At 44.6% G+C, this 24,141-nt stretch overlaps 1 protein-coding gene across 2 annotated transcripts in view; it reads right to left on the bottom strand.

Moving 5' to 3' along the window:
• SIRT5 (sirtuin 5) overlaps window positions 1-24,141 on the bottom strand; it is a 138,451-nt gene that overhangs the window by 112,677 nt on the left and 1,633 nt on the right. For both annotated transcript variants that reach the window (XM_078687993.1, XM_078687992.1), the window contains exon 2: window positions 2,967-3,105. In XM_078687993.1, coding sequence (XP_078544119.1) covers window positions 2,967-3,081 — 115 coding nt within the window. In that variant the 5' untranslated portion in view covers window positions 3,082-3,105. The remainder of the gene's footprint in view (window positions 1-2,966; window positions 3,106-24,141) is intronic.

The raw sequence follows: 24,141 nt of genomic DNA, 5'->3' as shown, positions 1-24,141 counted from the left end.
CAGGGACTCCAAAGACTTCGCCAACCTCTGGGTACCGCTCCTGGAACCGCTGTTTCAGTTGCAACAGAGACGAAGGAACAGCGACCAACTGTCACCGACTCCGTCGCTGGCCTTGTGTCTTGAAGGCACTGCAGGTGGCACCGTCTCGCACTGCACCGCAAGCCTTGGTCTCACCAACACCGTCTGCACGATCGTCACCGAGCCGCTGCCTGCACCGCATCGAGAGGCACCGCAGCCCGCATCGCCTCGTTTCACTTCGCTGGCTGGTCTCATCGACACGATCGCCGCTGGCTCGACACCCGTGACCGCCTCGTCAAGCACAGCTGTCCGGCTCCGTCAGCCAAGTTCCCGCCAACCGGCTCCGTCGCTTGCATCGCAACCTGCCAGCACTGCATCGAGCACCGTCTCACCCTGCACCGCAAGCCTTGGTCTCACCGACGCCGTCTGCACGATTGTCACCGAGCCGCTGCCTGCACCGCATCGAGGAGACACCGCACCCTGCACCCCTTCCACTTTGCACCGTAACCGCAACGGACGCCACTACCGGCTCTGTCACCTGCACCGCAACTTGCCAGCACCGCATCGAGCCCTGTCTCGTGCACTGCACCGCAAGCCTTGGTCTCACCGACGCCGTCTGGATGATCGTCACCGAGCCGCTGCTCGCACCGAGAAGACACAGCACCTTGAACCGCTTCCACTTTGCATCGCAAACGCGACGGATGCCAAGACCGGATCACACCTCCGTGTGAGCAGCACTAAGAAAGGTACTGTTAACGAGTCTGTTCACGCTGTTGCTGGCCCGTACTGACGCGGTCAGCTGGAACTGCGAGACTCTTGTTTTCACCATCGCAGTACGCTCGGATCGAGCTACCAACTCGTACAAACGGTGTTTTCAACGTATTTTTGCAATTTAAAGAAATCTTAACTGTTTTTAAAGTGGATTTTGATCATATTTGGTCTTGTTTTAAGTATATAAAAATATTGGCTATTTTTCTAAACTGGTGTGGTGTCCTTTTGTAGCGCTTACATTGTATTACTGTTGGTTTTGTGCAAATGCTTTGCACACTGCCTCTAAGATAAGCCTGACTGCTCGTGCCAAGCTACCAAGGGGGTGAGCAGGGGTTATTTTAGGATTGTAACTCCCTTATACTGACTAAGAAGAAGGGTCCCTACTTGAGCAAAGTTGCAAGCCCTTGCCAACTAGAGACCCCCAACACTCATATAATTTCTATTGCAAGATACAAGCTGAACTAACATTCAGATGCTTACATTTAGCAATTACTTGCATAAACCAAGTACTGAATTTGCACCTGACCCAATTCTTGCCCTACGTTTTCCTGCATAACCATGCCACTACAGTAGAGTGGGTGCTACAGCCACTGTACTAGATCACTGTAGCGAGGGGAGAACAGGCGCCACTTAACTAGGAACCTGTGGTGGATGGGGGAACTATAAGGGCTGGTTTTGGCCCACTGTGTTGTAGAACCCTGTAGCTGAAGCTCATTACTGTGTGTAGTGTGTCATTTTGCTGTGCCACTGAATTGCTTCTGTAAGCCCAAGCACTGGGCTGGACTGTATGTTATGTGTCTGTTACTTGACTATTGAATTATGTGTCTTTGGCCCCTACACGATCTCCTTGAGAACCATTTGGCGGCTCACCCTAGTTAATCTGAGAGTCAAGCATGGAAAGGGTGTACTTGGCCCACTTTGCACAGCCATAGCAACACTGGCTCAGAACAACAGAGGCAAACGACCCCAACCACCATGACTGTGGCCTAATAAGCCTTGCCTGCCATGTCTCGCTCTAACCCCCCCACCCCCACAACAACAAAAAGGATCTGACAAGTGATTATTAAATCATTTGAAGAGATTGCAATGGAACTTGGTCTTAGGGAAAAGTATTTTGTGAAAATCAACTTTGGCGCAGGCCTCAAGAAGGGTGCTATTACTCCACTAACTCACTGTGACACGTAGCTACAAAATAGGGAACAGCAAATTGAAAGGTTTCATATATACATACTTTTTTACTCAAGAGACAAACCGATGAGAAAGATAATCAGATAGCTTTGGAGAAACAATATGGAAGGACAATACTAAAAGAGTATAGGGTAGACATTTTGGGGACACATGACCCTTGAAGGGTGTCTGGAAGAAGAAGGTGAGTAACTTATTATACAGTTGGGAAAACATCCCTATAAAATACCATAAATTGAATGGAAAAAAGTGAGATATGCAGGAGGGCTGTCCGTGGGAAAGGACATCACACATTTTTTTCTGGAAATGCCCAAAATAGAAAGAGTATTGCTTTGTATAAATGAAATAGTGAAGAAAAATATTAGCAGTGCTCTACCGTGAACCTCAGATTTCCTTTTATGTAGATCAGCATAAAACGTTTAACTGCAGCTTCACTTAAATTTAGGAAAGATTTAGAACAGCTACTGCTGTGAACAACCAAGAAATTGTTGGACATTGGGAAAAGGAACTACTGCTAAATCCAAAATCCTGTTTGCGCCTAGTTTGGCATCTATTAGAGATTAACAAATCGGCAAATGCAGAATAGCTGCCATAGAAATGGTTTGACTTGATTTAGGAGACCTTATTTATTTAACCAAGCAATTTCGTAACCTCATTGCCCAAGATATCCCAGACCTCATTATGCAGAGCAAATGTAGACATAACCCAGAAAGCAATCAAGAAAGATTATTAGGGAATGAGGCAGATCAGTGTATTAGCAGAACAAAGTAAAATTAGAGGAGATCGGAGAAGGGCTCCATAGTGACATGAGCATTGGTGCATATGTTTAAATGTGGGCTTGGCTCCATGTCGGAGGATGGATTTAAAGAAGTAAAGGGGAGGGCGGGGGGAGCATAGAAGGTTAAATGCTTATTTGTTAAGTATGTTAAAATTCAATTAAAATATTTAAGTATAAAATGGCACATATCGATGAATAAACAAACGTTGCTTACTAGAACTTGGGCGAGCCATTTCCCAACAAGGCCCTTGTATTCCAATGGGTGATTGTTTCAGTGAAGAGAACGCTTGGTACAGTAGTCTCCTACTGGTGAATTGCAGAAGAATCATCAGGAACAATTTAGAAATGAAGTTCTGAAAAAAAGAGCAAAGAAGAGTTAAAAACAAAAAAATGTAACCTCACTGTATTCCCCCCAAAATAATTATTTAAAAATGTTTTTAGTATACCTGTCCAGGGTCATCTTGTCCAAAATAGGGAGGAATGATACTCACCTCTGCCTGAGGAACTGTGGTGCAGTGAGTACATTCTATCACATGATATGGGAATGCCCAATAAGTTCAACTTACTAGGAGACAATTATGAGCGCAGTGGCACAAATTAGTGGGACACCCGTGCCCCCAGACCCCAAACGATGTCTCCTGAACATATGGGTGGCAACGGACCTCAATCGCAGAGCTCAAGACTGGGCAACACTTGGTATGACAATAGCCAAATGTAACATTGCCAAACATTGGGGGGCGCAAAAGGTGCCAACATATATGGGGAATGGTGCACTGACATGGACTGGGCTACGGTGGCTGAAAAGGCAGTGTATATATACACAGAGGCTGTCCCAAAAAGTGGGAACGGGTGTGGGGAGGCTGGAATAAATGTAGAGGGAATATTTGTACGTTACCACCTGAAGACCCCTCATTAGACGGTAGTGATTGATATGTTGTGCCAAGTACCGCATGACTTCACAAATGAATAACATTAAACTTTGAGTTGTTACTTGTGGATCCAACGAAACTTCGAAAATGTAAACTGTGTATACCTAGATTTCATTTCTACGTGTACCTTTGTTGCAAGTCGTACACTTAATAAAATGAGTTTTTTTATAAAAATGGTTTTAGGATAACCTACATATGCAGATAATATTAAATTCATAATATATATATATATAGTTTGGGGCCTGTAAATTTGGTATTAACAAGACCCATTATCTTACCCCATTCAGTGAGACCGCAATCCCGATTGTAGGTCAATACACGTGTAAAACTGAATTTGCGGTATATGTCTTGACGTGCACTTGTGGCCTAAATTATATCGGGAGTACCAGCAAACAAGTGCACGTCGGGATCCTGCAGCATTTACGGGCAATTTTACATTGTGACTCGAGTTACCCAGTGGCACGCCACTTTGAGTCTACACACAACAGAGATGTAAATTGCTTATCATACTATGTTGTAGGAGCAATACCAAAATTACGAAGAGGTGGCAACAGGGATTTAAAATTAAGGCAGTTGGAATCTAATATGATATTGGAATTCAACAGCAAAAGTCCGAATGGCCTTAATAATATAGAGGATTTGCACACTTTCCTTTAAATCCCCATGTACCTCTTTAATGACTCTGTCTCGCTTGGGCCTAATTATCAGTCACTGTTTTATGCTCCCAGGCAGTCAGGTTCCCTGTTGCCTGGAGGTTGCTTTAGCTTTTTCTATATACATAAACAGTTTTTTCGTAAATCATCACATCTTCATTCCGTCTAGTCAGGGTCCCTGTTAGTCGGAAAATATGAAATTCTCTTGGTTCATTCCCTATCTGTAACATATGTAATTTATTACCTATATTTATTTGGTATTTTTATACAATTTTTTATACACAGGGTGTTTTTATAATCTTTAGAGTTTATAAATATACTTGTTTTGGATTTTGAAATACATTTATCATGAATTTTAAATTGAACAAAATGTGGTGTTTAACCCAATTGTTGAAAATATGATGATGAGGTATAATATTTACAAGCAGGTCTCTTTATGCACATTGGCACTTTTTCTTCCTCTAGGACAAAACATTGGTCACAATTGGTCTTTTGCACTTTATGGACATGCACTGTTTGCACTTTAAAAAATAACTTAATCAAATGTTACCATTTTTCAATTTTTTGGTCTTACTGATCAAATGAGGATGTATATTCTAACTATTCAAAGAAGAACGGCTTTTAATTCCGTCATCCTTTTCCTTTTTCCCCCCTCTAGATACAAGTATTTGATGGATTTATCCGGAGACTTCAAACTCAAACTTGTATGCTTATGTGATTTCATTTCTGTACCCATGTATTTATACGGACATTAAGGCACTTCAATTTTGAATTTGTCTTTTATTTCTATGATCACATGATGTATGGAGGGGTGGCTATGCTTGGGAGAAATGGGCACTATAAAAACAAACAAAAAAAATACAAACAAATGTTGCATGTGAACAAGGGCTCAGGTAGCCCGAAACGCGTAATGCACTCTTTCACAAACTTGAGCAAATAAACAGAGACATTTAACATCTGGGCCTGTGGTCTGTCTCCTGCGTTTTCGAGGACAAGAGGAGTTCTTTGTGGATGGATATATATATATATATATATATATGCAGTGTTAATACACTGGCAAATAAATCCATGGGATCTGTCTTTTTTAAACATCCATAGGTAACACCACCTTCCCCAAATAGACATTATATTTACTACCAAAAACATATTTCACTTCAGCGTTAATCACCCACCAAAACGTAAAAGACAAATCATGCTCCTATACCATGTAACAGAGGTTGATTAACAAAAACGATGTCTACGCTTCAGATCTGCTGGATTTCACAGTATGCAGTGCAGTGGGATGCCTAACAGGATTCACTATTAAACATCTTCTGGACTAGATCATAGGACTAACAGAGAAAACAGAAGTCAGTTTACAATTGTATTAGTTGACCACACTACAAATTGATGACAAAGACCATAGTAAATATTGCAAGACATTATTTTATACATATTTTACAAATAAAGTAGTAAATCATTAAAAAATACAAAATTACAATACTTCTTAAATTTCAGCATAGAAAAGGCATCCTGTTATCCAAAAGAAATGCAAAAATATGCAGCATGTCTGAAAAATACATCATTTTAAGTAAAAATGGTTAAATACTGGATCCACGAAATGTTATCATTGATAATTACATAACAAACAATACATTCTACTACTCTTTTGAGTGCCGAATCACGTGCAGCTCAACCCTTTCTTGTTGTACCACCTTCCCCCTTAAAATGTCTCTTCCTTCAACCTACTTCTTGAATTTTATGAAAGTTGTCGACACTATCATTTTGTAAACATAACAATAATCAGACTTTAAAATCCTGTTTATCTTGAGAAACCAATCCAAAACAAAACAGGGGATGGCATGGGGGTGATAGATTTCCAATTAGCAGTAATTATGGTGTACTACACTCATTGCCATAATAACCAATAGTTGAAATCAGACTGTTTTTCTACCCTATCAATTACATCAAACATGCCATTTTGGGATTGCGGTAAATACATCTGGGTACAACAAAAGTGATTAACTAAAAGATACATCTCCAATGTAATTCCAAGTGGGGGCATGTCCAAAACATACTGCACCATATTGCCCTATCCCCCACCTGATTGATTGCTTGCTGTGGGCAATACAGTGCATGTACGCCTCAAACGCGTTGTCTGTTCTACAGAGTTGGCTACATACGGGACACAAACTGTCTATTTGGGAAGGACGCACTCAGACCACAATCCCCAATATATACAGGTTAGCTGGGATATGGCATCCTCTCCTATACAGACTTGGCGCCTTTGCCCGAGGTGCTCAAGGATGCCGTGCTTCGCACCACCTTGAGTACCTCCTGCATCGAGTACTTTGAAGCGAACACAGGCAGTGTGTCATCAAGCTTACTAGAATGGGACACGTTCAAGATCACTATTAGGGGACACTCCGTGAGCGCTGCCACAGCTGGACCAGGACATTACAGAAGTGCAACGCAAACTTCTCCGCCTCGAGACGCTGGAAATCTCCTCGACCGAGGGCAGACACTGGCTCATTAAGGCATGTTAAGAGCACACCACTTCGTTTGAGCGCCTGCACTGCCTCAACTATGCTGCACACACTGCATGGACTCACACTGGAGCTGACAATTCAGGTGCTTTGATAGCCTGGTTAAGTAGGCAGGACCCCCCCCCCACACCCGCCAACGCCCTACTCTGTCCCCCAAGCAACAGAGTTACACATGCAACAAGAGATAAATGCGCCTTTACTCAACACTACGAATGCCTCTACGCACAGACAACGCAGATCGTCGACTCTGCCACGGAGTATTTCTTAGCATACGTGAACTTCCTGCAGGTCCCACCTGACTTGGCACTGGAACTCAATGCAGACATCAATCCTTTTAAGATTCGTGAAGTCATTCGATTGAGAGCATCGGGAAAGACCCCAGGCCCGGACGGACTTCCTCAAGAGTTTTATAAAACATATGCCACACTGTTGGTCCCCCACCTCCAAACCAGGTATGATTAAGCACTTTCATGCTCTTGCCTCCCCCAATCCATCCGAGAGGCATTGATTGTAGCCATACCTAAGCCAGGACGCGACCTCACGTACTTCGGCTCCTATCAGTCCTTGGTGATGCTTAATGCAGACACTTAAATTCTCTGTAAAATTTTGGTGAAACGCTAGCTTAGGTGAGCCCGCAACTGGTTCACAAAGACCAGAATGGCTTCATACCAGAGCGCAGGATGTCCCAGAATCTCCGCCACCGCTTCAGGAATCAGGAATAGGTGCTGGGTTACTGGCCCCAGTCTGGTTATCTGGTGCTGGATCTAGAGAAAGCCTTTGATTCCCTAGAATGGAACTACCTATTTGCCGTACTATCCAGAATTGGTCTGGGGCCCGCATGCTTGGTCTTTTCCAGCTCCTGTACAACGCGCCCCTGGCCCGTATTAAGACAGGTAGGTATATATCTGACCCTATCCGTATAGGTTGTGGCACTTGTCAGGGCTGCCCTTTCACTCCCCTTTTTTTCACCTGGCTATGGAACACCTGGCACATAGAGTGCAAGCACAGGTCTGGGGAATCCCACTGGGAGATGAAGTGCTAACTGTCTCGCTCTACGCTGATGACCTACATGACATTGCCAAACCCCTGCCAGAAACTGAGCGCCTCCTTGCTGCGTTCACTGCTGTTTCAGCCCTACGGGCCAAATCGGGCAAATCCTGTCTCTACCCTCTGCCAGAAGGGGCCGCAAACCCCGTTCTCCAGTTGGGCAAGGAATTAGTACAGTGGCATCAGATATGATTTGATCTTTCGGTATCCGGATATATCGAGACAGAAGCACTGGCGGAGGGAAATGTCCACAGGCAAATCTCCTTATGAACGTCGTTTCTGCTACTGGTAGTGGGACGCACTACACTGTCTAAGATGGTGATGCTCCCGCACCTGTTGCATTACTTGGTCAACATCCCAATTTATCTACATGAGGCTTTCTTCGTCACACTTGAGCACCTGCATGATGGCCTCATCTGGTACCGCACTTGCTGACGTGAGGCGCTTCCAAAACTGTGCTTGTAAACAGACAGGGCTGGTCTGGGGCACCCAACCTTGAGCACTACATCGGTGCTACTACCATTTCCCGCAACAAAACACTCCCCAAAACAAGACACAGAGACATCCAATCTCACCAATTTAAACTGGCCCTTTTTTACAATGAGGGTAGCTGTGGAATTTGAGCCCTGGCTAATCTGCACCCCAGGGAAACTTACCAACCCGAGACATTTCAGAAAACTACACACACCAGGATACCTGGGTGATCTGGCTTGCATGGATCACAAATCGTTTTCTTGCCCACAATGACATTCAAATCTCAGAAATAGGCACACCATCCATCGCAAGGACTAACATTGTCCCTGGTTTGATCTGTTCCTGTCGTGGGCACTAAGCCTAGCCACACCAGTGGGGAAGCGTTTTTATTGGGACAAGTGAGGGAATACTAGGTGGTAGAAATTGTATGGATCCCTGAGGATTCCAGAACTTTCTCCCACAGAAACCTGAGGAAAACTCAAGTTTTCTGCCACTGTTTGAGGTTTGAAGGGCTTTGTGGTTAAGAACACACTGTGGGACTCACTGAAGGCACATCACCCTGCATGCCCCAGGGTGTCTAGTTTTAAATAATGTCTGTGTTAAGTAGTTTTCCTGAGTAGCACCCAAGCACTGGCCCAAATACTGCAGTTACCCCTAATGTCAATGTCTCCACTTTGGTTTTTAGGGTCTTTTGTGTCGTAGAAGCTCAGCCAGCCACACAGGTGGGGCAGCATTTTTATCTGCAGAATGTGGGAATGATGGGAGGTCGGAAATGTGTAGATTCTCACAGATTCCAGAAATCTCTCACATAGAAATGTGAGGAAAATGCATGTTTTCAGCCAAAACATGAGCTCCTAAAGTCATTTTTGGTAAGAAAACATTGTGGGATCCCCGGTAGGGACAACACCCTGGACTTCCCCGGTAGTCTAGTTTTCAAACATTCCTCGATTTAATGTGTTTTTGAGCATGGTGGACAAGCACAAGTATATTTTCTGTATACAGGAATGAGACTGGTGAAACTGTTAAAACAATCATATGAACCCAAAATTCCACTCAAGTGGCCCTCTGGACATTAGGGAAATTGTATTTGTAAAAAAAAATAAAAGGGGAGCAGCCCACCATGGTGTAAGACCTTGCCCCCACTCAAAAGGGGGCAATTTTTATAGGAGGGTGTTGAAGCATGTGGAGGATACGGCGTTGATCTGTCGGTTCATGGTGAGGGAGGAGGGGAGTATGATGCTGAGGTTTCGGGCATGGTCCGTGGGTATGGGAGGGTTGCCGAATGCATGGGGCCGCCAGGTGTTGTCCCATGCGGAGGTGGGAATCAGAGCATGGGTCTATTACTTGAAATATTGCCCTTCTGTGTATGTAGGATTGTGTAAACACACTATTTTTTTCTTTTGTTTCTGCCCATGTTTTCGGAACGTCAGATTTTCTACATGTATTAGTTCACCTGACTGGAGCACAGCAACGGTTGCCATAGTACTAATAAACGTACATATTGGCGCTTGATATTTGTTTTTCGTTACATAGTCTGTTTCCAATCAGCATGTTTCTGGGTTTCGCCATTGTTTTAGTTCAGCATGTCCCTGCATTGTTCTTTCAATTCCGACCGGCATGTTTTATAAATCATATCAGCAATCAACCTTTGCCATTTCTTTCCAATTTCATATTTTGGTTTCTGCATTGTAATATTATTTATTAAGGCACGGAGACACATTAAACAACGTCACATTAATGTGTATTTTTTTGTTTAAGTACAGGGCGATTAGGTGATTTACTCAGAGTCACAGGATGTTGAGCCGATGCAGAGACTCGACCTGGCTGCCCGTGGAATTTTACAGCGTTTGGTGATTTTTTTTATTTTTTTTTGGTTCAACTGCTTTTATTATTTTGGACTTCAGTACACTGCTTCGCACGCCTACAACCCGGAGGCCGGCGGCTACCCTGTAATCAGCAGAGAGTAATCAAGTAGTTAAACACAGCCTTAAACCGGCATCCCTGAGGCCCGGTGGCGGATAGACGGAGACGTGAGAGGAGCAGTTATCCGCCTGCGCCATTGAATGTGAAGTGCTTCGTAGGATGTCGTGCAGTAGAACAAAGGTGTGCATTGTAACAGCCCCAACTTTTAAACCTATCCCCCCCCTCCCACTCGTATCCTAGAAACAAAGAAATTTGGTCAGTGAGTTACATCAATCTCAGCTCAGTTACAGCGCCACAGGCGCAGCGGCTATAAAAACACGTCTAGCAGTTATTCCCACTTGGCAGGGATCTTAGTCTATGTCTTCCTGCCCAGCCTGTGAAGCCAGGGGGGGTTCGCATATGTTACCCCTAAATTCGTTCCAGCCGGACCATATATCGCTCCATTTGCGGGGGCAGCCTCTCGTCTCGTAGACAGTCTTTTCTTGCAGCATGCACCAGTCCATGTCACTTTGCCAGTCTCTCAGTGTCGGTGAGTGAGGGGCTCCCCAGAGTCTTGCTATGTTTCTCTTTGCCACCATTTGCCCAAGTGTTACCCAGACCCTCCCCCTGGAAGACAGGTCCATGGGCTCCCATATGTTCAGGAGGCACCGTTTGGCCTCAGGGCGAAGTTCTACCTCCAAAACCTCATGCATACAATGGACCACCCTCCTCCAGTATCTTTGCACTTTTGGACACTCCCATAGTATGTGGAAGAAGGTGCCTTTCCCTCCACAACCCCTTCTGCAGAGTCCTTCTCCACCCTTCCCCATTGCCATCAGCCTAGTGCAGGAAATGTAGATCCTATGGAGGATTTTGAGTTGGATTAGCCTTAGTCGGGCCGAGATCGCTACCTCCCTGGGTGAGGCTAGTGCGTGAGACCACTCCTCCTCGTCTATCTCCAGCCCGTCAGTGACCCATTTATCCTTCAGAGGAAGTAAAGTGTCAGGGGGGTTGTTAATTAGTTTTTTATATGTGAGGGAGATGGCATGTTCTGGGAGGTGTCCGTCAAGTAGTCTATCCTCCAGTGGAGAGGCCAGGGGCAAGGTGGTGTCTGGTGGGATATTCGCTTGCAGTGCATGTCGTACCTGCAGGTATCGGAAGTATTCGGTCTGCGCCATGTCGTATGTGTCTCGTAAGTGCGCAAACGGCGTTTGGTGATTTAAACCAAATTAAGCCACCCAGCCTTTACTCTGTCATGAAATACATCAATGCTTTCCCCGTAGTTGCCTCCTTGTCGTTGTTGTACGCAGTTGCCTCCATTCATTACTGTTTGCAGCTCCTCATGCACCCGGTTGAAACGGTTTGTTTCATTTGCATATTATCTTAGTACTCAATACTGATGTCGGAGGCACCATGAAGGCCCTAATCTTTTACCGAGTTAATTCCAGTCGCTCAGTTGTAAAAACCAGTTCCAATAGCAAAGAACTCAGGCAATAGCATGCAGAAGAGGCCGTAACTGCTATTTTCTGTAAACAGGGAGGAGACTGGTGAAACCGTTAAAATAATCATATGAACCCAAAATTCCACCCATGTGTTGTTTTTAGCATGGTATCAATTAAATGGCTCATACCCACATACAAACAATGAGATGAGTAGAAGGAATGAGCTGAGAAAAAAAAATAATCAATACGATACAGTGCACAAACCTAGTTTATCAGGCATGCTCAATGCCTAGTATGGATTGAGACATAAGCTAACCTAGCTATAGTAAAACAGTGGTATGGATTGTCTCATACACCTCAAGGTTTGAGCACATCGAGTCTAAACACAACTATTAACTAATTCAGTTTCCAAAACTGCAAATTCCATATAAACCAACACTGAAATATGTCAATGAACGAAGATGTTCTACTGGAAACCTCAAATTGGAGAGGGCTAAAAGAAGTCTTACAAGTTGAATTAAAAATAAGTCATTTTTAGAAATGGAGAAGCAGCTGCCCAGCCCCCACCCCCAGGCCAGCAGACCATTGGCTATTCGGCTACCAGGCAAGTCTAAGCCCTCCTCTCACACTTGCCCAGGCCCATTAAGGCCTTGCTGGGTGCACCCCAAATCATTCCCCTCCATCTTGAGAGTTGCAGCCTACCTGTGCCCCAGATTGCAGTGAGCAGAGTCAAAGAAGTGGTAAGGAGACAGACTAGTGCTGTCTCTTCCCAAGACAAAAAGTTGTTTAAAAACGATTTTCACTTTCTGTGTTTACTGTATTTGCCTGTGGTTGTTACAGTTTAAAATTGTAGTTTTAGCTTGCCTGTGATTGCATATTTTATCACCCGTTTTGTATATTAAACTTGTGGTTTTTCCCTGCCCATGATTGCTTCCATTTAACATGTTGAATTGTGGGATTTGCAGTCCAACCTCTGTAGTTTGTCCCTCTCATTCCTTGGTGACAATTCTGTTTTCCCTCCAAATTTCTCCTTTGCTCTGTGCTAAGACTTGTATGTTAAAACAGTGCACTCCCAGCCACCATTTTGTGTTCACAGGCCAGTGCAACCAGCCCCCCAGCCCCCCTGCCCCCGCGCCCCCAGCAACAGGGATTTTCTACATCAGAGGGTACTTCTGTGAGCTGTTTAAACTGTGTTTTACCAGGGCCTGTGCACTTTGTTTTTTGGCCAGCAGAGGGAGTAAAGTTTTATTCAAACAGTATTGTTAGATTTCAAGTTAGTGAGGCCCTTACCTGCTGAAGTCCAAAGTGTAGATTGAACCTGTCTGTCTCCTAGGAGATTCCGAACAGGAGAAGCAGCTTCCAACTCCCTGGCCAGCAAACCTTGTCTGAAGTCGCTGGGACCTTATATGGTCTGCTAGTGGTTGGTACATGTCTACACTGATTGGTGGTTGTATCTGGTGTTTCTATTGGATTAGGGTTAATGTACTCATTGGTTGGGTATTTGAGGGTTCTGATTGGTTTCTGGGCCTGTCATTTAATCATTGTAGGGTTGGGGCTAACGTTAGGGTTAGGATTTCTATTGGAAGTAGGGACTAGGGCTTCCTATGTTATTGGTTGTTTGGAGTAGGGTGAGGCTAGGGTTAGACCTTTAATTGGAAGTAGCGATTAAAGCTTCTGGTGAGATTAGTTGCTGGACTAAGTGTGAGATTAAGAGTAGGGTAAGGCTTTTATTGGAAGTAGGGACTAGGGCAACCTGTGCCATTGGTTGCATGGACTTGTTTTGGGACTACTGGTAGGGCTAGGGCCTTTATTGGACGGAGAGATCGGGGTTTTTGAACTGATTGGGTGCTTGGACTATGGCTAAGGTAGGCGGAAAGGTCCTGGTCTCCTATTGGTTCTAGATTTTAGGGCTAGTGTTGTGATTGGATAGTGTTAGGGCTAGGGTTCCCATTGGCTGAAGGGGCCACCTGATTACTAGGGCTATAAATGGCCAGGGTTGGGGCGTCTCAGCCCAGGCGTCGAGGCTAAGGACAGAGAGGACATGGGCAGTGGCCTGTTTGAGCCTGTTAATGGCAGAGAGGACAAGGGCAGTGGCCTGTTTGAGCCTGTTCAAGACTGGTCGGGACTAAGGCAGAAATGCTGCCCATGTTCACATTTAGCAATACCCAGCCCACACCATCCACAAACAGAGCAACACACTCACACCAAATTTACAACAAGCACAACACTATGCACAGATTAATGTACCAGCATGCACCACAAACCCAACCAAACCACATCTACACACCCTACTATCCCAACTACCACACATATCCACCATCACCTACAAACAGTACACAACTCTATCTTATACCACTAACCAATACACTCATCATTAACACAACGCCAATCAACACCATACATAACTACATCCCTTTCAGACACACTCTCCCTGCTGTAATTACACCTAACAGACCACCTTTTATCACTAACAAACATTTAATCATCCTTCCATCAGTTGTCCAACAAACACACTCCTCTCTCTTCAACCATAACAACACTAACACACAACACTCACACACTGCACACCACCACACTTTGTAACTCTTGCAACAAACCAGTCTAAGATAAACACTCTCACCTTTACTTCATTCCCTCTTACACACGACATACACTCTACTCAAACACATCACCACCACCTCAACATCACAACGTCCTCTCACAAACAATACTACACAACCAAATCCATTGCACGAAACATATACATCAGCACCCTTTTTCACTACTCTTCAAAAGCAAAACGTATCACACACACCAGCACAACAAGATCTTCAAAGCGCAACACCTCATAATACTTACCATCACAAAATACAAACATATACCCACCTTTCAAACCACACAAAGGAACAAACTCCAATGCCAAGCTTTCACTCTTCCAACACACCTAACACAGATACAGCAATACAGCACCTCTCTTCTAACCGCCTCTCATCCATTGGACAATTTAGAACATTACGACATGACCCACAAGCTGCACCACCTCCCCTGACTCTTACACCTTCCGCCTTAAACACACGCAAAAAATATAAGCAACATGCCACACCTCACAACTTTGCTTCCCCATGTCTACTTCACAACAATGTTACACCACAAAAGCAACACAGCACTCCAACTCACTCTCAAACACCATCTCCAACACATACACACGGAGACCCATCAAAATGCCTTCTTAGCATGCTGGATGAGGAACACGATACAGAACAGCTACACCATAGCTATCCTAATACAGCCAATACCAGCACTAAAAACACACCATTTACAAACCACCCACACAATACTGATCACTCTTCTACCAAACAAAGTCCCACTATCGCCAAAGGCCACTCACTAAACGGTCTACTAATAAATGCTCGATCCCTCTCTAAAAACAAGCATCACATCTTCGACCTTCTTACCGATGCAAAACCAGACATACTATTCATAACCGAATCATGGCTCGGAGAAGATATGGCTCCAGTCCTGCATGAAGTAATTCCTCTAGGCTATCAAATAATCACCAAAAATCGTATAGCCAAAAAAGGAGGTGGTCTAGCTGTTGTATTCAGGCAAAGAATAAATATCACTAATAACAAGCATTTACAATGCAATAGGTCTCGCAGCATTAAAGTTTGAGTTATTGGCATTGTGTATGACAATGCGTTGTATAATTTTTTTAGCAAACTTTGAATTGGTGAGCAGTGAAAGTGTGTGCAAGAGTATGCTGTTGCTCACAGCTGTTATTAACACAGCTGTGATGATGCACCTCACACACGGGGCTGACGCAGTTATTATTCACACAGCTCTGATGATGCACCTCAGGCACGGGGCTGACGCAGTTATTATTCACACAGCTCTGATGATGCACCTCAGCCACGGGCTCACAGCTGTTATTATTCACACTGCTCTGATGATGCACCTCAGCATGGGGCTGACGCAGTTATTATTCACCCAGCTCTGATGATGCACCTCAGCACGGAGCTGACGCAGTTATTATTCACACAGCTCTGATGATGCACCTCAGGCACGGGGCTGCCTGCAGTTATTATTCACACAGCTCTGATGATGCACCTCAGGCACGGGGCTGACACAGTTATTATTCACACAGCTCATACATCCCCGACTTCACCTGCACCACACAGACTCGACGCTCAGACGGGACGAAAAGAAATAAAAAAAGCCTGCCTCTTTATCAGCGCCGCGCGCCCCTCTGCAGACTCCCTCTGCATTCCACGAGGCGCGGAATAGTCAGTCAACATGCCCAGAAGTATAACTGGAAACGTGCTTTGTGCAACTTTCCAATTGTACTTCTAGAAATAGTTAATTGCAGAAAGTAGTAAAATTGCATCCACATGTAGATGTAAATATATGGTGTAGTGCAGATTTCTATATTTTTTGTGAATCAGACCCAAGGTTTTCCACCAGCATTAAGTGGCAACTGTAACACTTACAGCTGTCTCTCACACACAGAGAAACCTGTCACTTAATTTGCTTTTGAAAGGAACATATAGTGCAACAGAAAATCCTTACCCCGTACTGAATGATAACCAATAATCTGCGACATGACACTGCATTACTCAGGAGTAATTAAGGCCTTTGAAGAGTGCTATGGTGTCGTTGTAAAGCGCTTAAACCAACGTGTTTTACTACCTCTGAGTTTTTTTATAGGTTAAAAGCATATTACCATATACTCTATTGATATAATGGTTATTTTCATTTACAAAAAAAGTATTTTTTAATATAACGCTTCACTGTAAATCAATGGTCCTATTAATCAACTCAGACTATACGTTTTCTATTTATCTCAGAAGGATGAAATACTGAGATTTTCTTGCAGGTTTTAAAACCAGTGTCTAGGAAGTTACACATACATCACTGCAGAGGACACTCTACTCATATCCATCTACATGCGTCTGAATGCCATGTGAAACAAGGAGAATGATCCATAGAATGTTAGTAATTTAATCTATGTAACATTCTTTTTTGTCTTTTGGTTTAATTTAGGTTTCTTAAAGTGCCACCACTTAAAAACGGGTGTACAGCTGGAAAACAATAAATCAAATCCATAATTACGTGTAGGCTATTAGGGAACGCTCCTATGTTTATGTTCTTGGGGAAGGTTAAAATGTCTTTGTAGTTGTCAGCGACGAACACCTGAAGGATGTGGCCAACTGGTCAGAGTTGCCGACTTTGGAACAGGAGAACTAGGTTCGAGCCTCGGCTCAACATACTGTAATTCTGGGCAAATCACTAAATCTTCCCTTGCCTACCAAATAACAAATGTATCCGTACATAACGTAACTGGTGCTCATGCAAACAGCTCCAATACCTTCGGGTCAATTTTGCGCTATATAAAAACTGCCCCAAAAAATAAAAAGAGAGAGATGAGGCAGAGAGCTGGGTCCACATGCTCACGTGAAGAATTTAAAGACAAATCCGTTGCTCGCTATTAACACTGGGTGCCAAAGCAGCGCTGTCCCTCCTTCCAATTCAAAATAGCAGGCAGCAGTACACTCTTGCCTGTCCAACCTTTGACTGAAAGTCACCGGTTCTGTCCTCGACTATCAGAGCTCCAGCTCTCCAACGTGAGCGAAACCCTTTCATAAACTTAGGCTGGCTGAATAGGACAATGGCACGTGCTGACACTACAGCCTATCAGCTCTTCGGGACTATGATGCGCCAATATTGCCTGAATGTCTCTAACTGTACACATTAGCAGTACCGCCCCCTCCCAGATAATCCTCAGAATGCGTTAAACCGTGAGATTGGGTGTTAAGCGTCCATGGTTTCATTTTTGGACACGGTCATCTAGAAACTCCTTAAAACAACCACAACGTTCTGTACCTGCTCACAGAAGTTCGCAATTTTCCTTTTCATAGTAATACCAACATTTGTGGTCTCATAACAAACAATATGTATTGCAATAGGGTATCTTCAACAATACGTCCCCGACTTCACTTGCACCGCACAGACTCGACGCTCAGACGGGACAAAAAGAAAATATGCAACAGTGGTTCTAATTTTAGGTGTCTGAAATGAAGGCTACTCACCACACGCCCCCAGCGATTCCAGCAACTATAGCGATAGTCCTCAACGACCTGGAGAAAGACGTGAGCGAAACCGAAACCTTCCGTGGGGCGGGACTTCCGTCTTCGGAAGCCCACGCACGTGCCCACGGAGTGCCTGAGAGCGGGGCTCCCATGGCCGAGGGAGAGCCCCGCGGAGGCTGGAGAAGTCCAGAACGGCGGTATGTGGGGCTTAGTTGTTGGGGGGAGGGGGGTGCGCTTGTGTGTGTGTATGTGTGCGGCGGCGGCAGGGGGGCGGGGGTCTCTGTATGTGTGTGTGCGTGTGTGTAGGCGCGCTGGGGTGTGTGTGTGTGTGTGTGTGCGCGGCTGAGGGGGAGGCTCTGTATGTGTGTGTGTGCATGTGTGTAGGTGCGCTCGTGTGTGTGTTTATGTGTGTGTGCGCACGTGTGTCTGCGTGTGTGTGCGTGTGTCTGTGTACGTGTGTCTGTGTGTACCTGTCTGTTTGTGTGTGCCTGTCCATATCCATTGTGTGTGTGTGTGTGTGTGTGTGTGTGTGTGTGAACAGCCTGCCGGAATCGGAGCGCGTGTTCACGCGCGCGACCTGATCAGATTCCGGCAGGCTGCATGCGCGTGCCAGTCTCTTGTCCTCTCCTCTTTAGTCCTTGAAAGCAGAAACGATCACTATAGGCTCGCTTTGTGGCAGCAGTCTGCAGACTGCAATCGCAGGCGCGAGACCTAAAAATTACAACATCTCCATAAAGAATTGTGATGCTCTTCTAACAAGACGCAATCCTACACCGTCTTCCTCCTGTAACTTCCTGCTCCTTTACAGATCTCCACTTAGCAAGGCGACATTCCTAGATGCAGTTCTAGACACAGTTTCCACCCTGATAACAATACACTCCAACCTATGCGTTCTGGATGACCTTAACATTTGGTTTGATAAACCCAATATGGCCCATCCAAAAACAATAATCGCTGGCCTAGACGCATGGAACCTGCATCAGATTGTTCACAATCCGACACACACCACTGGACATATCCTAGATGTCATTTTTGCTAATACTGAACTTGTTACCTTTCAAACTATAAACTCCAGTCACATGGTCAGACCACCACTTGCGTGCCTTCCAACATAAAACAACGCTAAGCGACTCACCTAAAACTGCCTTACATCCATCCACCTATCGGCCGTGAAACAAACTCAATTTGGAACACTTAGAAACACAACTAACATCCAGTACAAATCTGGAAACCATAAATTCTGTTCAAAATCTATATGAGGGGCTACAGGAAGCTTTTGACATCCTGATACCACTCAAAACCACACAACAGAACAAAAGAAAAAAAGCGCCTTGGAAAAACGAAATAAAAGACATAAAACAACAAATTACAGAATGTCGCGACTTTGGTCGCCGGGATGAAGACAGACCTCAATAAATGGCAGACCCTCCCCCTTAACCCCCTGGGCAGAAGTGCGCTCTTTAAAATGATGATCCTCCCCCGTTTTCTTTACATTTTGCAAAACATCACCATCCACCTCCCGGGTAGTTGGTTCCGGGAACTAGACAGCATTCTTACCCGGTTTCAATGGGGAGGAGGGAGACCGCGTTTATCCCTGGCGCATTGTCGTATCCCCCCCTTCCACGGAGGCATGGGAGTGACTAATCTTCACCTCTACTACCTGGTCACAAGACTTATCGTGATCCACGATTGGTTTGCGGGCGGCTGGTCCGACCCAGCATACCGGGTGGAACTCAATACAACTGACTTTACCCAGATCCAGGCGTTTTTATATGGCCACCCGGTGCAGCGGGCTCTACCTCCTGTCACTAGGACGGTGCTCATGGCCTGCCGCACAGCCCTTCGCCATGTGTGGTGGGACCGGAAGCTCACCCGGCAAACACCGCTCTGGAATGGGGCCTGGTTAAGAGATGTCTCGTCCCTGCAAGGGTTCCGCTGCTGGGACCTCATTGGGATCTCGCTGCTCAGAGACGTGTGGGTGGTAGACCACATTCGATCCTTTGCTGATCTGCAACGTCACGCCCTTCTTCACTCCCAATTCTATAAATACCTACAACTCAGACACGCCCTTCATACTCACATCTCGTCCCCTACATCTCTCCCGGAATTCAGCCCCCTGGAGGCTCAGGTGATGATGGGGAACCTGGGGAGGTTGGGGATTGGGGGTGCGGGGGGAGTGTCCTGCATATACCAGTCACTGGTGAACCATGGTCCTGCATCCCTGGACCAGCTCAGGGCTCCTAGAAGAGGCGGACTGGCGAGATGCCCTAATGGCACCCAAAACCCTGACCACATCCTCCAAGTTGCGCCTGGGCCAACTTTATTACCTCCATGCAGCATACATCACTCCGACGCGCCTATTCCGGGCCCATATGAGATCTTCCACAGCATGCACGCGCTGTGAGTCTACCCCAGCCGATTTCTATCACACGGTATGGTAAATGCTCGGCTTTAGCGCCGTTCTGGAGAGGAGTTCAACTCGAACTCAAGCAGGCCCTGCGGTGGGAGGTCCTCCATGATCCGAGACGCTTGCTGCTGGGAGTGTTTGACGGCCTGGATGGCTCTAGGGTGGACAAGCGCTTCCTGGGGACGGACGTGGCGGTGGCAAAAAGAGATATAGCTGCGCAGGCTAAGGTGCCAACTGTGCAGAGATGGAGGAGAGGGGTGGATTGGTGTGGAATACAGGAAGAATCTCTCTTCGAAGCCCGGGGCTGCCCCGATTTATTCAGTAAAGTGTGGGGTAAATGGTTTAATCTGCTACCATTGTAATGTCCTGTCTAATCTTGTAGATCTGTAATGGTTATCTGGGCTGCCGTATCCAGCTCAGCTGGGCTGCCTTTGCCTTGTCGACTGTACACAATGCCTTGTTTTACCAATGATAAATGATCTGCTGCCAATTAACTTACGTGTTATTAAAAACCCAATAAAGTTGATTATCAAAAAAAAAAAAAGTAGAAAGCTGCAATGTACCTGGCTCAAAACAAACGCCAAACAAGACAAACTTCACCTACAGAAACAGATTATACAAGTCGGCTATCAAAAAAGCTAAGAAAAGGTACTATTCAGGCAGAATTCAAAACGCTAAATGTGCAAATAAAGAATTCTATAAAATGCTCAATGAATTTCACAAACCAAATTGCCTAGAAGGAACTCATCCTGTTACTCAAGATTTCACAGACAAACTGGCAAATCATTACACGGACAAAGCAGACATGTTGGAATCATACTTAAAACAGAAACAAAACACCAGCACTATCCCTTGTACAAAACAACAATCGAAGAATGCTCTAATCAAGCCTCTCTGTTCCTTCCAACACACCTCAAACGATGAATTTATGGACCTGGTCAAAGCAAGGAGGCCTGCCGGCAGCCCTTCTGACCCCTGTCCGCCACAAATGTTCAAGACAATTCTTTTAACAACCTCTGCTGCCACTCCAGTAAGAAGAATCATCAACGATTCCTTAACTACTGGAATATTCCCAGAAGAACTCAAAAAGTCATACATACGCCCTTTACTGAAGAAAACAAACTTGGACCCGCTGAACCCTGACAACTACAGACCCATTACAAATGGACCGTTCCTGGGCATACTGATAGAAAGAGCGGCTTTCGCCCAGATGTCACAATTCATTGAAGAGAATGACATACTTTCAGACTTCCAAACAGGATTCCGTCCGGGAAGAGGCATTGAATCTGCCCTCCTTGCCATCTGGGCTGACCTAAAGAATACAGTTGACCGCAACGGGTTTGCTGCGCTACTCCTCTTGGACCTCTCAGCTGCCTTTGAGACGGTTGACCATGACACTCTGAAACAAAGACTCTATGAAGCCGGCATAGAGGAAACTGCTCTAAACTGGATCGCGCCCTACCTTCGAAACAGAACTAATGTCATCCATACCCCACCTTTCTCGTCCAAACCGTACTCCACGAAAGCAGGGGCCCCTCAAGGTCCTATCATCTTGCCCATGCTTTTCAACATCAACATGAAGTCATTACCAGTACTGATCAATAAATTTCATCTCACGTGCTATAACTATGCAGATGACACGCAAATACTCCTTCAACTGGAATGCCCCAAAGACATTGGAAAATCACCAATTTTTAGCTGTCTCAGAGCCGTGGATCAGTGGATGACCTGGAGCCATCTCAAATTGAATGCTTCAAAAACTGAAATACTCACATGTGGTAATTGGAAACATTACAACCCGCTTGCCGCATGGCCTGGTGAACTGGGATCACTGCCTAAAGTATCGAAGAAAGTAAGAAACCTCAGAATGAGCATGGACTCCAAGCTGTCGATGAATGCCCAAGTGGATAAACTAGCAAGATCAAGCTTTGCTACTATAAAAAGGCTGTGACGAATTTTCCCTCATGTGGGATTTCCACACAAGGTCCAAGCTACCATCTCCCTTGTTCTGTCCAAACTCGATTGCGCCAATAGCCTCTACCAACGATCACTTTTAACGACCATGAAGAGACTACATCGGATTCAAAACTCGACTGCCAGACTACTCTTGCATATCAAACCGCGAGACTACATCTCCCCTGCCTTGAAAGCCCTGCATTGGTTACCAGTTGCCAGAAGATCCATGTTCAAGCTGCTTTGTATCACCTACAAAGCAATACATGGAATGGGAATACTCTTCATCAGGAATAAAATCATCAAACACATTCAACAAAGGAACCTCCGCTCTAAAGGAGCATCTCGCCTCAAATTCCCACCATACAAGAAAAAAACCATGGGTGGCACATCCTTCTATGTTCAAGCTGCCAAACTATGGAACTCTTGACCCCCCAACGTAAGGTCCACCAACAACCACCTTATCTTCAGAAAACTACTCAAGATTTGGCTCTTCCCCACATAAGCACCATACACAAACAAATGTATAGCATATCCCTCTGTATACAAGCATTTGTTTTCACTATAGATATGTACCTATCTTTGTATATTACTTTGTATAAACATGTAACATAATTATGTTGTTGAGAGAAAAAAAATAATAAGTAAATAAAAATCATCTTTGGTCTACATGTACATATTTCCATTGTGCAGCTATATACCTTCCATGTACTTGGATCTGTGTGTGTTACTTATCTCCTGAAAAAGCATAGCCAATGCACTACCCTATTTCTCATCCTGTGCCTCTATCAATATCTTTAATCTACATATACTTACCTCATTTATATATCTATATACTGTCAATGTAATTATGGATCTATATATTTATCACTTTCTTCTAATTTAGCATTTCCAATGCACTACCCCATTTTTCAGCCTATACTTTGCTCAATATATCTTCTAGCCCAACCTTCTGACTCATCTCAAACTTATACTACTCCTTCCAATGCACTACCCTATCTCTCATCCTATACATCTAGCAATATATCATCTGAATCCACTCTCTCATTTATCCCAAACCCCATACCACTACTATGACTGCCAAAATAACCCTTTCTAGACTCTCTCTTACTCTACCCCTCCTTGCATCATCTGACACCTCTTTTTACTATACCGATCCCCTAAAACAAACCTTTCTAAACTCTTCCCTCTGAGTCCTCCCCTCCAAAACTCCTTTTTACTCATCCAAAAGCCTCCTCCTACTGCAAAGACCTAAAAAACAAAATAAAAAAAATCCTTCACTCTTTTATCCCTCCACTATCCTTTTCAATCGAAATTAACAGGCATGTTCACTTCTCAAATTCCATATTAAACTATACTAATCTACTACCCAAATTACTGAATAACATATCCACTACTCAAATTACTTCATATTTTTTTACTATACTAATTTTCAACAGTAATCCTTTATGGGTTCCGGAGTGGCGTGCTACTCGCCAGAAAAGCGCTTCAACACCCATCAGGGGTAACAAGTGCTATATGAATGCAAATCTTTCTTCGCCTTTTATCCCTCCGCTATCCTTCTCACTCCAAGTAACTGACTAATATCCACCACTGAAATTACTTTATATGTCACCATATTAATTCACCACTAATCCTTTGTAGGCTTCCTGAATAGCTTGCGTCAACAAGCGCTATATAAATACAAACCTTTGTCCTCCTCTATCCTTCTGCTATCATTCCAAATCCAAATAACTGACTATCCACCACTTAAAATGTACTTGCATGTTTCACTATACTAATTCAACACTAATCCAACACTAATCCTCTATGGTTGACGGAGTAGCATGCTACTCGCCAAAAAAGCGCTTTGACGCCTCGTCAGGGGTAGTAAGCGCTATATAAATGCAATTACAACACAATACAATACCAAGTTAATTTGGTGCAACAAATTCTATATTAGAAATTAAAATGCAGTTTTATCTAGAGAAATGAAATAAATCAGAAATCAGA

This window comes from Lissotriton helveticus, chromosome 4_1 (assembly GCF_964261635.1).
Source record: "Lissotriton helveticus chromosome 4_1, aLisHel1.1, whole genome shotgun sequence".
Taxonomy (NCBI): Eukaryota; Metazoa; Chordata; class Amphibia; order Caudata; family Salamandridae; genus Lissotriton; species Lissotriton helveticus.
This window is presented reverse-complemented; position numbering and strand designations above follow the sequence as displayed.